The sequence below is a fragment of the Sceloporus undulatus genome, chromosome 1 (assembly GCF_019175285.1).
Source record: "Sceloporus undulatus isolate JIND9_A2432 ecotype Alabama chromosome 1, SceUnd_v1.1, whole genome shotgun sequence".
Classification (NCBI taxonomy): Eukaryota; Metazoa; Chordata; class Lepidosauria; order Squamata; family Phrynosomatidae; genus Sceloporus; species Sceloporus undulatus.
In genome coordinates, this window is record NC_056522.1 from 316,854,014 (window position 1) to 316,867,271 (window position 13,258).

Genomic DNA, 13,258 nt, shown 5'->3' on the forward strand with positions numbered 1-13,258 from the left:
GCGCACCCCCACCCTATATTAAAACCAATGAGGCTTGAATATATGCAAAACTCCATTTTCGTGCGAGGGTCCGGAATGAATCCTCGCAAAACAGGAGGGGCAACAGTACAGCTCTTTGGTCCAGGATTCCATAGGATGCTGCCATGGCCGTTAAAGTGGAATTGTAGCTCTGTAACTGTGTAGTGTGAAAGGGCCCTTACTGCTTCCCCAGACATGGCTTGGCTTTTTTAAAATTTCACTTTTTCATCCAGTTAACATGGGGAATGTAAAAAGATGGGGGATTCTGTTGAGTTTGAAGTAGCAGATGAGGATAAAGACAATCTAATCTGGCATTTTAAAAAATATATATTTTCTGAACCCCTAGCCAACATGGCCACTAAGGTTTTAAGATTTAAAAACTTAGATGTAAACATTTAAGTTCTATTTTGGTATTTGTTGGTATTTTGGTATTTGGCACTAGGTAAAATTTAGAATATGTATAAGGTAGATAATGGATCTGTTGAAAAGAGAACTTCCAACTGTAGCCCAAGATCCAGCTCACAGTCACTGCTCTGTGACCTTTGATATCAAGTCTATATCAAAAAGAGATGTCTTAGGCAAGTAACCCCAACTGGGCTCCCCAACACAGCAAACCAACTATATCAGGCTGATTCAGATAGCTCAGCATGGGAGAAGCCTAAGACACACAGTCATAATGGGATCTCTCAAGATCAGAATCAGCATAATCCTCTAGACTATGGAAAGGTGGTAGTGAGCTGGACGGGGAGATCACTTGCATATAGCAGACAAAGGGAATTTCCTTCCTTGGTTGTGTAAAGAGGACGACTTGCCCTCTTGACCCTTGCCCTTCGGGGTTGACAGTTCAGGGAGGAGAAGTAATAAAATCTTCATTACTCACTATAATTAATACTTCTCTCCGAGAGGGGACATTTCCATCTGCCTTAAAACAGGCTATAGTAAAACCAATTTTGAAAAAACCTCCTCTGGACCCCTTGCAGATGAGTAGTTACAGACTGGCAAGATGCTACTGGGCCACTTTCAGTTCGGCTGCCCTGAAACTGGAGCTATGCTTCAAGATTCGTAGAGTATTGCCTCTTAGCAACCATGCAACAACATATTATCTACTACCTTTGCTTTGTTAATATGTGTGTGTGTGTGTGTGTGTGTGTGTGAGAGAGAGAGAGAGAGAGGGAGGGAGGGAGAGAACTCCCCCTTTTAAATAAACAACATTAATCTGGAAATTACCTCTAGAGTTCTCTGGGTTTAGAACCATTATACAAAGACCAAATTCCCAGCAAGAAGTTATCCAGGCCCAATCACTACTAAACTATTGAGCTAACTTAATTTCCCCATTGAATACAATTTGTGAGTGCCCTGTTGGGACTCCCTACAATTTAGGTAACACAACATAGACAGTCTTAACACTTAAGATGGACATTTACAACTTTTTTGAAAAATGTGTCATGCTTCTATTAAAAATAAATGAATTTCTGGGTTTTGGATGACAAAATTTGGGCTATTTGCGCTGTTATCTTGGAGGAAGACCCATTGAAACCAGTGATACATTTTACTTCTGTGTAGAACTGTACTATTGTATTAATCAATTTTTTGAAACATATTTAATAGCTAAAAAGGTGTCCTCAATTATTTGGGGTGCAACTTTTCATATTAAAAATTATGCAAATACTGTTAAAAACTGAAGATAGGCTAGCACCATCTTTTGAGGTATTCCCCCATCTTTTATGCACGTGAGCAAAATGCCACCACTAAGACAATGCCTGCTACAACACACATCTCATGTGCAGCTCATTTTATATTGTTTCTATTGATATGCAAATTTAAATGACCGAGTCACCTAAATCTCATATTGCCCTATGCTCCAGTCAGTAAGTGATCCAGGAATCAGGTGGCTGGATTGAAAGAGCTGCTGGGTAGTTAATCCAGTGTAGATCAGTCAAGGTTATTCAGCAAGATGAAGGGAAATAAGAGAGTGGTTGTCAGCCAGTCCAAAAATGGTTACAGCAAGTCAATAGTCCTGATAAACGAAGCCAGTAAGGAGCAAATCAGAGCTGTCAACCAGAGCTAGTCCAAGGTCAAGAAAACACACTGAATAGTAAGGTCAGTCACCAAGACAGAACGGTTGTAAGCAACAAAGATGCCAGGGAGTTCCTGGGAGGTTTATAAGCAGCTGTCTTAAGATACCAGGTGCTTAATGGGTCAGCACCTCCTATTTAACAGCTGCTGGGATCAACATAGGCGTGTTACAGATGGGCCAATGAGACGCCGTCGTTACACGCGAGGGGCAGCGCTTCCTGACGCACCTTGTCCCTCGCGCATAATGAGTACGTCAAAATGGCGGCATCGCATACAGATGGGCGCCGCCATTTTGACGCCGCAGACATGCAGTGTCCGGATGTCGCATGCTAGAAGTAGCGCCGCGAGTGCGTTCCTTGCGGCGCCACTTCCAAAATGCAGGAAGAAGTGTCATTTTGGCGCTTCTTTCTTGCTGCGCCTGGGAACCGCACGGTTTGGCTGCTGCGGTACCCGGACGCAGCAACCGGCAGCGGCACGAGACCGCCCGTTTTGGGCGGTCTGTAACGCGCCACAGTCTCTCCTTTTCTCTTCAGCCATCTTCAAAGGACCTCATTATATCCTTAGCATCTTCCACCTCTTGCTGGGGAGTAGGGCCCCCCACTGCCTCAGTTCCCAGCTCTTTGGTGTCAGAGAAGCCACTGTCATCACGGGCTATACATTCCTAAAAATCTGACTCCTCTGTGTCTGAATATTCCAACTCCAGAGGGTGAGTTATGACACACGTATTAAGTGGATCAAAATTTCCTGAATCCTTTTATAGCCCTGTTTCATATGAGCAAGAACTGTGCTTTCAAGGTACATAGATAATGGAGATGCTCTCTATTACTATATTACACAGTGCATGCAAAACTTACACAAATGGAAAAAACCCCTTGCATCTGAATCAGATAGGGTCCAAACAGTAGGAACCATATTGTCGCAATCAGCATAAAACCAGCATAGTTAAGGACAAAACAATTGTCACATCAAATATTAATTTATGGGGAAATAGTAGCTTGTAGTTAGGGCTTAGGAGAACCTTGGGTTTGGAGAAGCATAAAACCAAATGCTTGCACTAAGCCTATGAAAGCCTTCTATTTGGTGTTTTTAAGAATAAGCCAATTAGGGAAGAAGGATTCCCTAATCTGGAGGGTTAAGGCAATGACTTCAGACTTCGTTTCATTGTGTATTTTTTCTTCTGCATGCTCCAGCTTTTTGAAAGTAGTATTTAAGACTGTTCTTCAGCTTCCAAACTGCCACGTTGAAAACAAGGGATAAACTTTGCAAGGTTCATTCATCTGCATTTCTTATGTTCTGGTCAAAGCACTAACTCAATATTTCAGTGTGTAACATGAACTATGTGTCTTCAGTTGTATAATAGGAACAACAGATTTGAGATGGGTGGGATTAGGCTGTTTCAAGACTGTGAGTGATTTGGTGTTAAGCATATTTATGTAATTTCCTGAAAATCAGGGTATTTTGGAATGGAGCATAACACTTTCCCCAAGTTTGCTTTATAATAGCAAGTCACAACTGTGTCTGCAACCAATGGTATCTAGTCTGTGAGCAGGCAACTGACTTAAATCTGATCTCACTGGGTTTGGTTTTCTTTTTTAGGATTTGTTCCTTTGGTAGTTATTCAAATTCCACTTGCAATATTCATCTGGCTTCAAATACAGTTGTCCCATTTTTTTGGGAAACATGATGAAAGGATGCTGTTAAGGCCACGGCAGATCGTCCTGGATTGACCTTTCCATACAAAGATTTTTTTTCATATTGCTGAAATGGCAACGCTGACATTGTGTTCTATTGAGAAATGGATGAAGATGTGGCCCTTCTTGTTTGTATCTGAGGCACTGAATCAAGAAGAAAAAAGTATTTCTGCCTTGCCCTGATAGAATGGGAGATCCTGACATCTAGAAAATAGTTAATTGGCCCTGCACAGCTAGGTTGAAAGGTACTACAGACTTTACCATTTAAAGTAAACTTATTCAAACGTTGGTCTTCCAGATGTCTTGGACCTCAGCTTCCTGAATTTTTGGCCATCGGCCAAATTATCTGAGGTTTCTTGGAGCTGATGTCCAAATAACTGGAGGACTAAAGTTGGAGAACCATTGATTCCTTGATTTATAAACAGTGAAAGTATAATGTAAGTCCTTTCCCAGCTGACATAACTTTTGTTGTTGTTTGGTTTGATCTGCTTTTTCCTCTTATACCAACAGAATCGTCCTGCTCATAATGTCCTTGCCAGTGGAAAAAGGGGAGGCAATTTTAATTGATTCCCCCCTCCTTCTGCACTGCACTGCCTCCTTGTTTCAGATGCTCCTGCAGTCCTCAGAGTGTATTTTGGGGATAGCATGGTGCAACATCAAATGTTGGACTAGGACTGAGTTTCAAATCCCCACTCAGCTATGAAAATTACTAGGTCACCATCTCTCAGAATAAACTATTTCACAAAGTAATTGTGAGCATTAAAATGGGACAATAACCATCCAGGCCACATTAAGCTCCTTAGACAAAAAATAGACTTCAGCAGGAGGGAGGCACTGACACAGATCCCCTCCTCCATTTCCCACCGTGAGTTGCTTTTACTGGTTCATAAAGCTGCAGATGGAAGAAGCACTTCATCAGTGAGAGGCTTGTGGCAGATCAAACCCATTTTGTATAATGGCTGAGATACACATCATGGCATGACTTCTTAATCTTTTCTTCTTCTCTTTTGCCCACACTTTAATTGACGGAGCCATCTTGAGACGCCACAGAATGATGTCATGTTTCTAAAAATAGAGCAAAATCTCCCAAGAAATTAGAGTGACCCTTCCAGCTTCCTTTCTGCACTGCAGGCAAAAGCAGGCAATCTTCTGCAGACAACTGATCGTATCCCCTGAAAACACGGCCCCAAAGGTAACCTAGTGAAAGCATGCTAGACAAATTATTGTCATTTTAAACATACAGAAGCAAAAACCTCAGAGCAAGGGGAGAGCTTGAACACAGACTGCAAACACAATGGGAACTTCAGAATTTAATTGTAACCAATAATATCAAAAGGTTCCAGACTACCAAGCCTGGCAGAGACATGTGAGAATTAAAATTTACTTCCAAATGTTATCATTGCTAGGCTTCTTTCTAGTGGGGAAAAATAGCACACAAATTGCTTTGTGTAGTAGACAAATCTCTGAGGGCACAGCCATCTCTCCCTGTAGCTGCAGGACTCAGAACTCCAGAACCAAAACGGCTGTGAAGCAGCAGCAATAACAAAATGCCAGACAATCACCCATAAGCATATTAAGACTCCAACAAACTGAAGCATTTCCAATTCAGAAAAAAAAGCAAAGCTCTCTACCCTTTGTATTAAACCACTAATATCCTAAACAAACAAGACGATGAAAGCAGGAAAATGTGCAGCAGGGCACACCACCCTGTCCCTCCAGCACCTACATTTTTGTAGCTGAGGATTTTTTAAATATATATCGCTGCTATATTTTAATGCTCATAAATGTAAATTTGGCACATTTGTATGCTATGATGATGCTGAATTTAAATAAAAGTTGCCCATTTATTTTGGAAAACAAAGGATCAGCACTCATAGCCAAGAAAGCCATGGAGCTGAGAGTAAACCTCTGCCAGTATTGTTCCTCTGGGTTGCCACTTTGCACAACCTCAGCCGTACTGTGCATGGGATTCCTTCTACTGACTGAACATTGAACATACACATTGGGGCCCATCCATAAAGCTGCTCCTGAGCATGATAGTTTCCATTATGACATTCAGTAGAATGCCAGCATGATCTAGTGGTTTGAGCACTGGACTATGGCTCTGAAGAGCAGGGTTTGAATTCCTGGTTGGCCATGAAAACCCATTGGGTGACCATGGGCAAGTCACAGTCTCAGCCTCAGAAGATGGCAATGGCAACTCCCCTCTGAAGAAATTTGCCAAAAACCCTGTGATAGCTTTGCCTTAGGGGCATCATAAGTTAGAAATAAACCTCTCTCTCTGTGTGTGTGTGTGTGTGTGTGTGTGTGTCTCTCTCTCTCTCATATCACATGAACTACAGGTCCAACTCCTCTCTGCTTGCTGTAAAACAGTGCTATTTCTGCTTATTCTAAACTGATCAGTTTTCATTTCTAGAGTTACTGTTAATTCACTTTTTTTCTTTCTGAGGAAACCAACCCCATACAATTAATAGGTGATTCTAGGTGAGAAAGTAGCTGACTTTTCATTGCTAGTGCCTTTGCAGCTATCAGGCTTTATGCCATGCTCAGCATTGCAATAAATAAATAACTATGTACATCTGACATAGGGAACCTATAGAAAATGTTTATCTGGTGTTCAGAGAATGAGGTAGTCCCATGGCTGGTTTAAAAACATAAACAGAGACACACAAATCAGTGAAACAAAGCTTACATGTGAAGATTTTATACAAGGAATGTTAGGGAAGGTTTCTGTATGTGCAGTAACATGGCAAGAGTAGCTACATGCATGGGACAACACACAGGGCATGGACTACAAACAATTCCATTTCCACCACAGAGTCAGAAATAAAAACACTTCAAAGTGCAGTACCTAGGCTGAAAAATCTCTACAAGAGGACTTTTGCCCTACCTCTATCCCATGAAAAAAATTATCAGCTTCTAATTACAAAATATATCCTAATCCATATGGGATTCAGATAGCAGGAATTCAGTATTACATAATCCAGTTCATCTTTTGGCATGCATGCCAGAAACTGTCTCTTACTTCCAGTGACAAGGCATGATCAGGAAGGTACACAGAAGATCAGCACTCTTGTTCAGGAGGGATAGTCCTCTACAGCACTTAATTTAATAATACAGTTCAAAAGAGGAATTTATATCAAGGATATATAATTCATAGTTGGAAGAAACAACAGTGCCCAGATTAACATGCCAAACTCCAACTGTTTTGAGTGAAGACCAATCTTTGCCAAAGGAATGTGCCATACTCATAGGAGCTGAAAGGAGGAAAGGATTCATTCTTCAATCCAATTTAGCTTGTGACAGCCTCTTGCTTGTTATCATGGAAACCAAAAACTACAGAAAAGTGCAATGCTACAATTTCTTTTAGTAGTTTGATTTATGCTTCAAAGGGGTTCAGTGCAGGACTATTTGAAAAAGAATAATGCCTCAGTGTCATATGCTTTTCAAGAGGACACTGGCATTTTCCAGTTTACTTTATTTGAGTACTTGAAGGGTGGTTCACGCAGACACCTCTAAGAATTAAACTTAAGTCAATTTATATACTAAGATGCTAAGCAATGACTACACTACATGGTATGAGAGCTTTCCTGATCCATACTATTGAAGGTTTGTGTGAAGAAATGAGAGTCCACCAAAAGAAAAATGAAGCATGGAAATGTGGACAAGTGGCATAAGGCCTCATCAGATCAATGTGTAGTTAAAATAGCTGTTAGCAGACTACCTTTGGCTGTTGTTCCCTGTTGTTTGTTTTTCATTAAACTTCTGTATTTAGCCCAGGGTCATTCTAAGATAACCAAACTAGCATATTTTCCCACAATAGCACTAGTTTATTACGGCGTATACAGAGCAATGCTGAATAAAGACAAGATATTCTTATTAATTCCTCTGGCTGTTTTCAGCCCTGGGAAAACTTATTTCCTCTGGATTTTGTCCTACAAATGAACAAAACAAATTGGGGGGAAATAAATATGAATGGTGTTACAAACAGCCAGACTCAGAGGCCTGGGATTCCCCATCCAAAATCAGGGACCCCAAACAATGTGTTTTCCCCCAAACTGCAGACTCTGGAATAGAAGGCTTTCCAAACCTATGATGCCGTAAGCAGTCAAATGCTTCACACAAAGGAATTCCAAGGCACTCATGAGGCAGTGTGGTTGACCCATTTCACTTCAAAAACAGTTCCACACACCTTTGCTTTAATGTTAAACTGTAAATCATCAATGCTTCATCAGCAACTAGATGCATTCTTAGCATACTATATTATACAGATAGAGATTACATACTTTTAACTGGTATATAATACACTAGATTATGGATTCCTCATCTTTCTCAAGCTTCTCTGCACATCCGAACTGTTAGGATTGGTTTGAAATCAGGCCTTGTCTTGGCTCTTCGTCATTCGGCAATCTTATTGAAATCCACACTTGAAAAAGAGCCCAGAGATCCAAGAGCATGCACTCTGACTAGAAAAAGTTAAAAGCAGTGATTTTTGTTTTGTTTTGTTCTGTTCTTTTGTCTAACCCTGAGAAGCTAAGCTGTTACGGAGGATCCAGAAAAGCCCATGGGGTTAAAGATCACCAGGCTTTTTATTGCAATTAAAGCAGACTCTGACAGGATGATCCCAGCCACGGGAAGGGACAGCTCTGCGCTCATGGGAACATTCGTCACAGAAACCCTGACCACAGGCACGACAGTGGTGCTTTGACAGCTTGATGTTGAATTCCTTCCGGCAGTTGTGGCAGTGTAAGATTTCATGGTCGGGAACCCAGTAGGCAGGTCTAGCCGCATCCTTCACAAGACCTGCAGTGTCCAAAAAACAAGAACTGCCATGCTTTTCTGTGTGATACCACCAAAATGAAGCAGAATCTACAAAGCCTTAGAGGATTACAGCCAATCTACAGAACTATGCTAAGTAATGTGTAACCTTTGGGCCAATTTAGTCTCCCCATGTCCATTTTCACAACCCCCCGAAAGGCTCATCACTGCTGCTGTCACCACTAAATTTGTTGAGTGATGGCAGCAACAAACTACACACCCATTTTCCATTGAAACAGTGTGTGCTCTTCTTGTGCACCTAGTTTACAAGTGGTATTGCACTTCCCCAAACCTCTTTAAAAACCATGATTCTACTTGTAATTCTACTGATTCTACTTGTGCACCTGGAGAGCACACACCTTCTTTTTGCACTTTTTAAATGCTCTGGCAAATTTGGCAACAGAGATGTGGCCTTTAAGGCCAATAGCACCTCCTGATTCTTGGTAGTTGACTGCTCCTGTAGTCGGTTAATAAAGGATTAACCAAAATGTTATTCTAAGGTCCAGGTTTTCTGTTTTCCCTGCTTGTGCCTTGGAATGTAACCTGTAATAGGGAAACAAGTCCCAGGGATAAGAAGATACACAATATTGTAAGTTGTCTTATGCTGGCACTGTACCTTCCTATGTAAGCTATGGCTGTACTTGTGGGAATCCTTCACATCTGCCACCTGAACAGCCTGGGTCTTCAACTGTTCCATCCCACCAGTGACCCCATAAAATCTCCACACAAGCTCAAAGGAGACCTATATCCTCTGCTCCACTCCAAAATAAGGGTAATACAGAAGTTATAGACTCCAGTTTTTCTCCTAGAGGTCAACTAAAAAACCTTCAGGTCTTATATAGGGGGTCGAACAGACAAGGCCAAAATAAAGCTGCTTCGGTTCACTTTGAAAGTATGCTGTTTAAATGCTGCATGCGTCCTAAGAGGCCAGAAGCCACGCCAAAGCCACGCTCAAGTCCTAAGGACTAGAGCGCAGCTTTGGAGCAGCTTCTGGCCTCTTAAGAAGTGTGTGTCATTAAAACAGCTTACCTCCAAAATGACCCCAAGCAGCTTTATTTTGGTCTGTCTGTTTGGGCCCATAGGTTTTCTCTTTCAAAAACCATGAAGAACACAGTGTGGGCAGGTGGGTTGACCTTCTTGTTTCTCTGATCTGCTTCATGATGGAATAAAGACTAGAGTAAGTACTATCAGGAACACTATAAAATGCCTTAGGGGAGGACCCAGACATTTGAGAAGCTGTTGTCTTATCTTGAATGAAAAGCATATAAATGAATTTATTCTTTACACATAACAGCATGCATGCAAGAGAACTGCTTGCCAATGATGCTGTCCAGAGTTTGGGAAGGTTACTTTTTGAACTCAGGCTTTTGTTGTCTAAAAAAAACAATATTTTCAAGTTTTGCTACTGTGCAACCCACAATACTGCAATAGCAGTGTAGATCACAAGTCTGATCACGAATAGGTTTGATAATATAGGAGTGTCATTCTCATCCAGCTGGCACCCACTCAGAGTTAAATATTTGGTGGAAAAGATTCCTAAAAGCATTCCTGCCCATATGGCTGCTATATTCACATAACATTGCCATTACAGAGAACAAAAAATGGGGAAATGGTTCCCACACACCCACAGCTATGCACAAACAACCTCCATCTGATAGGAGAACATGATTCACCAGTTGCAACTATGAATAAATGCCAAATGCTTCCCAAAATACTAGCTTTCTTTTATTTCCCCAAATGCTACTTCTAAAAATCCACCATCTCTATAACCTTTTAACCGAGCAACTAAATATTTTCTAAATCATACCAACAACACTTACCCAGTGGGATGTCAATGGCAGTTACAACAGCCCCAAGAGTATTCTGTACTGCTTCACCAACCTTCCTGGCTATCACTGTTCCTCCTTCTTCATCTGTTGGAGCCTCAGGCACATCTGCAAGACAGATATTAGGGCTCAGGAGCAAAGACAAATTTTCACCCTATTCACAGTTATCCTCCCATAATGAGATCTTCTCTAAAGGATGAGAGATTTCTCCACCTTTTCAGCACAACCAACTTACTGACTGCCTTTGTGGACAGAATCCTTTAAAAAGTAATCAGATAGCTGACTGCTCATCTTTCTTGTCTGGTTTTGACTTTCAAGTGACACCAAGTAGACATGGCATATATGGGATGATACCTTAAAAGGGGCTCAGGGCTCACCACCCTGTGAGTGACATCTGCAATGCGACTATTCAAGTATTTCAACCCAGAAATAGACCAAGATGATGGCAAGAGATTAACTGGAATATAAGAAACGGTAAAAATTCTCACATTTGGGCAACTCATTAGGAAAATGAGATGTTTTGAGTAGATTGTTTAGTCTGCAACTTGATTATATGCAACAATCCCTAAGGTTAACAGTCCTGGTGATTTCTTTGAACTGTATGGTTTAGTCAAAAGAGGCAGAAATTTACTGAATGGAACCTTGAAAAGTTAGGGGCTTATTCATTCATCCCAAGCTAAGGAACTAAGAGCTGAATTCAGATTTATTTCTTCATTCAATAAAGTATTTACCATTTTTCTATCTGTTTGAGCTCCCAAAAATGTACAATGAAAAACATTCTTGTTAAAAACAACCCATTGTACTTCGAGAAATCCAGTTAAAAATAACTTATACTTAATGACAAAACTGAATGACAAAATACAAACCTAATAGAAGGCTCAGTATACTAAGAATAAAATCATGATTGGAGTTTTAGGATCAATGAAAGGTCACTGCTTTTGCAACTTTTACCTAGGGATTGGAAATAACTGAGACATAGGGATTTTAGCTGATCACTTCTATTCTGTGGGGTTATTTTGTAAAGCTCATTTTAAAGCTTTAAAAACAATTCTGAGAAGGGATATTTTTCTGTTTGAGACAAAGGCCAACATGTTTATGCAGAGCATAGCTCTATACCAAGCAAAATGGGGAGGGAAAGGAATGTGGTTTTGTGAGTGACATAGGAGTCAGCCAATCAACTCTGTGCAAATGTGCTATTAGTTAGAAACCAAAAACAAACAAACAAACAAAAAAAAAACCAGCCCCTAAATGAGATCTGGAGAAGAAAAGGGTACATGCTCTCATAATGCAGTAAGTGCAGTTTCACAATTTTACTGCTAAAAGTACAGTTACAGTGGGCCCTTGGTACCCAATGGGATTTGATTCCAGGACCCCTCATGGATACCAAAATCCATAGATACTAAAGTCCCATTATGTATCATGGCATAGTAATATGTGACCCTTATATAAAATGGCAAAATCAAGGTTTACTTTTTGATTTTTTTAAAAAAATGTAAACTGCGAATGGTTGAATCTGTGGATGCATAATCCATAGATAGAGAAGGTCAACTGTATATGCTCCCCAATATTTACTGCAGACCAGGGAGAAACATCCAGCAATGTCCCTATAGTCAGATGCTGAATGACAAAGGCATCCTCCCAGGTCTCCTAGGTGTCCTCCAGAGGCCCTGAAGAATGATGTCATTGTTGTGTGTCCAGTTTTAAGCACATAGCCAGATGCTTCTCTGATGTTGTCTGCTTTTCACCAGACACTAAATAACTGGAGGGGGGAGCAAAACCACAGAGTTGGAAGAGACCACAAGGGCCATTTCCACTACCATGCAGAAAGATGCAAACAAAGCACTTTCAACAGATGGACATCCAGCCTCTGCTTAAAAACCTCCCAAGAAGAGCTAGCTGAGTCCTGCAGGGATGGAAGGAGGAAACATAGCTCCACCTGGGCAGAACTTCATGATGCACCTCCTCTGCATACGTACCCACCAAATGTTACAACTCTCAAAATTCCTGACAATTGGCCATGCTGGCTGTGGTATTATGGGAACTGTAGACCAACAAATCTGAAAGGCATCAGCACAGGGAAGGCTGAACTACAGAAGAGACAAGGAATATGTTGACTTCCAAATGTGTTGGCCTATAACTCCCACCAGTTCTGTCTACCATGACCAGTGGTTAAGGGCTGTGGAAATTGTAATCCAAAACATCTAGAAAGCTAGAGGTTCCCTCTCCCTGAGTTGAAAAATCAGAACAAGACATATGCATAAATGTACCTCCTTGGGTAAATATTCAATATACCAGTACACGTTATATTATTCTATTACCATTACCATCAGAATATTTTCTTGCAGCTTTTAATACATTCATTTTATTATAGAATAAAATGGAAGAGACATAATTCAATCTGAATACTGATTGCTTAATTTATTATTATTATTATTATTATTATTATTATTATTATTTGCCCAAGTGTGTGTGAAGGGGAGGAATTGTCCTGGAAGAAGATATGTATTCTAAATATGTGAACAAGCCTGGAAATTAACTTATTAATAAATCTTCCTTGTACTCCATGGTGTTGCTATCTTGTTATTCGGCTGTATTATATTTTCCTCTATCTCTCGTTGTAGTCTGAGGACCACACCCAGAAACAAAGGTGAATGACTAGGCTCAATAAGATTATATGTTGGAAAATCATGGTCAGATCTCCTTATCTCTTCAATTTGTTGAAAAACAGACATAGGCCCCCAACTGGATCCTTGAATAAATAGTGTGAGGGTCCATTTAGATGAGGAAAATAGCATGGATGGGGAAATGGTTAACCTTTTATGCAGCTCT

The 13,258-nt window shown here is 40.7% G+C and overlaps 1 protein-coding gene across 4 annotated transcripts in view; it reads right to left on the reverse strand.

Moving 5' to 3' along the window:
• Window positions 1–6,458: 6,458 nt before the first annotated feature.
• Window positions 6,459–13,258, reverse strand: part of ZFYVE1 (zinc finger FYVE-type containing 1) — a 29,177-nt gene continuing 22,377 nt past the window's right edge. For all 4 annotated transcript variants that reach the window (XM_042472260.1, XM_042472237.1, XM_042472253.1 and 1 more), the window contains exons 11-12: window positions 10,424–10,537; window positions 6,459–8,588 (exon numbers count right to left, since the gene is read on the reverse strand). In XM_042472260.1, coding sequence (XP_042328194.1) covers window positions 8,356–8,588; window positions 10,424–10,537 — 347 coding nt within the window. In that variant the 3' untranslated portion in view covers window positions 6,459–8,355. The remainder of the gene's footprint in view (window positions 8,589–10,423; window positions 10,538–13,258) is intronic.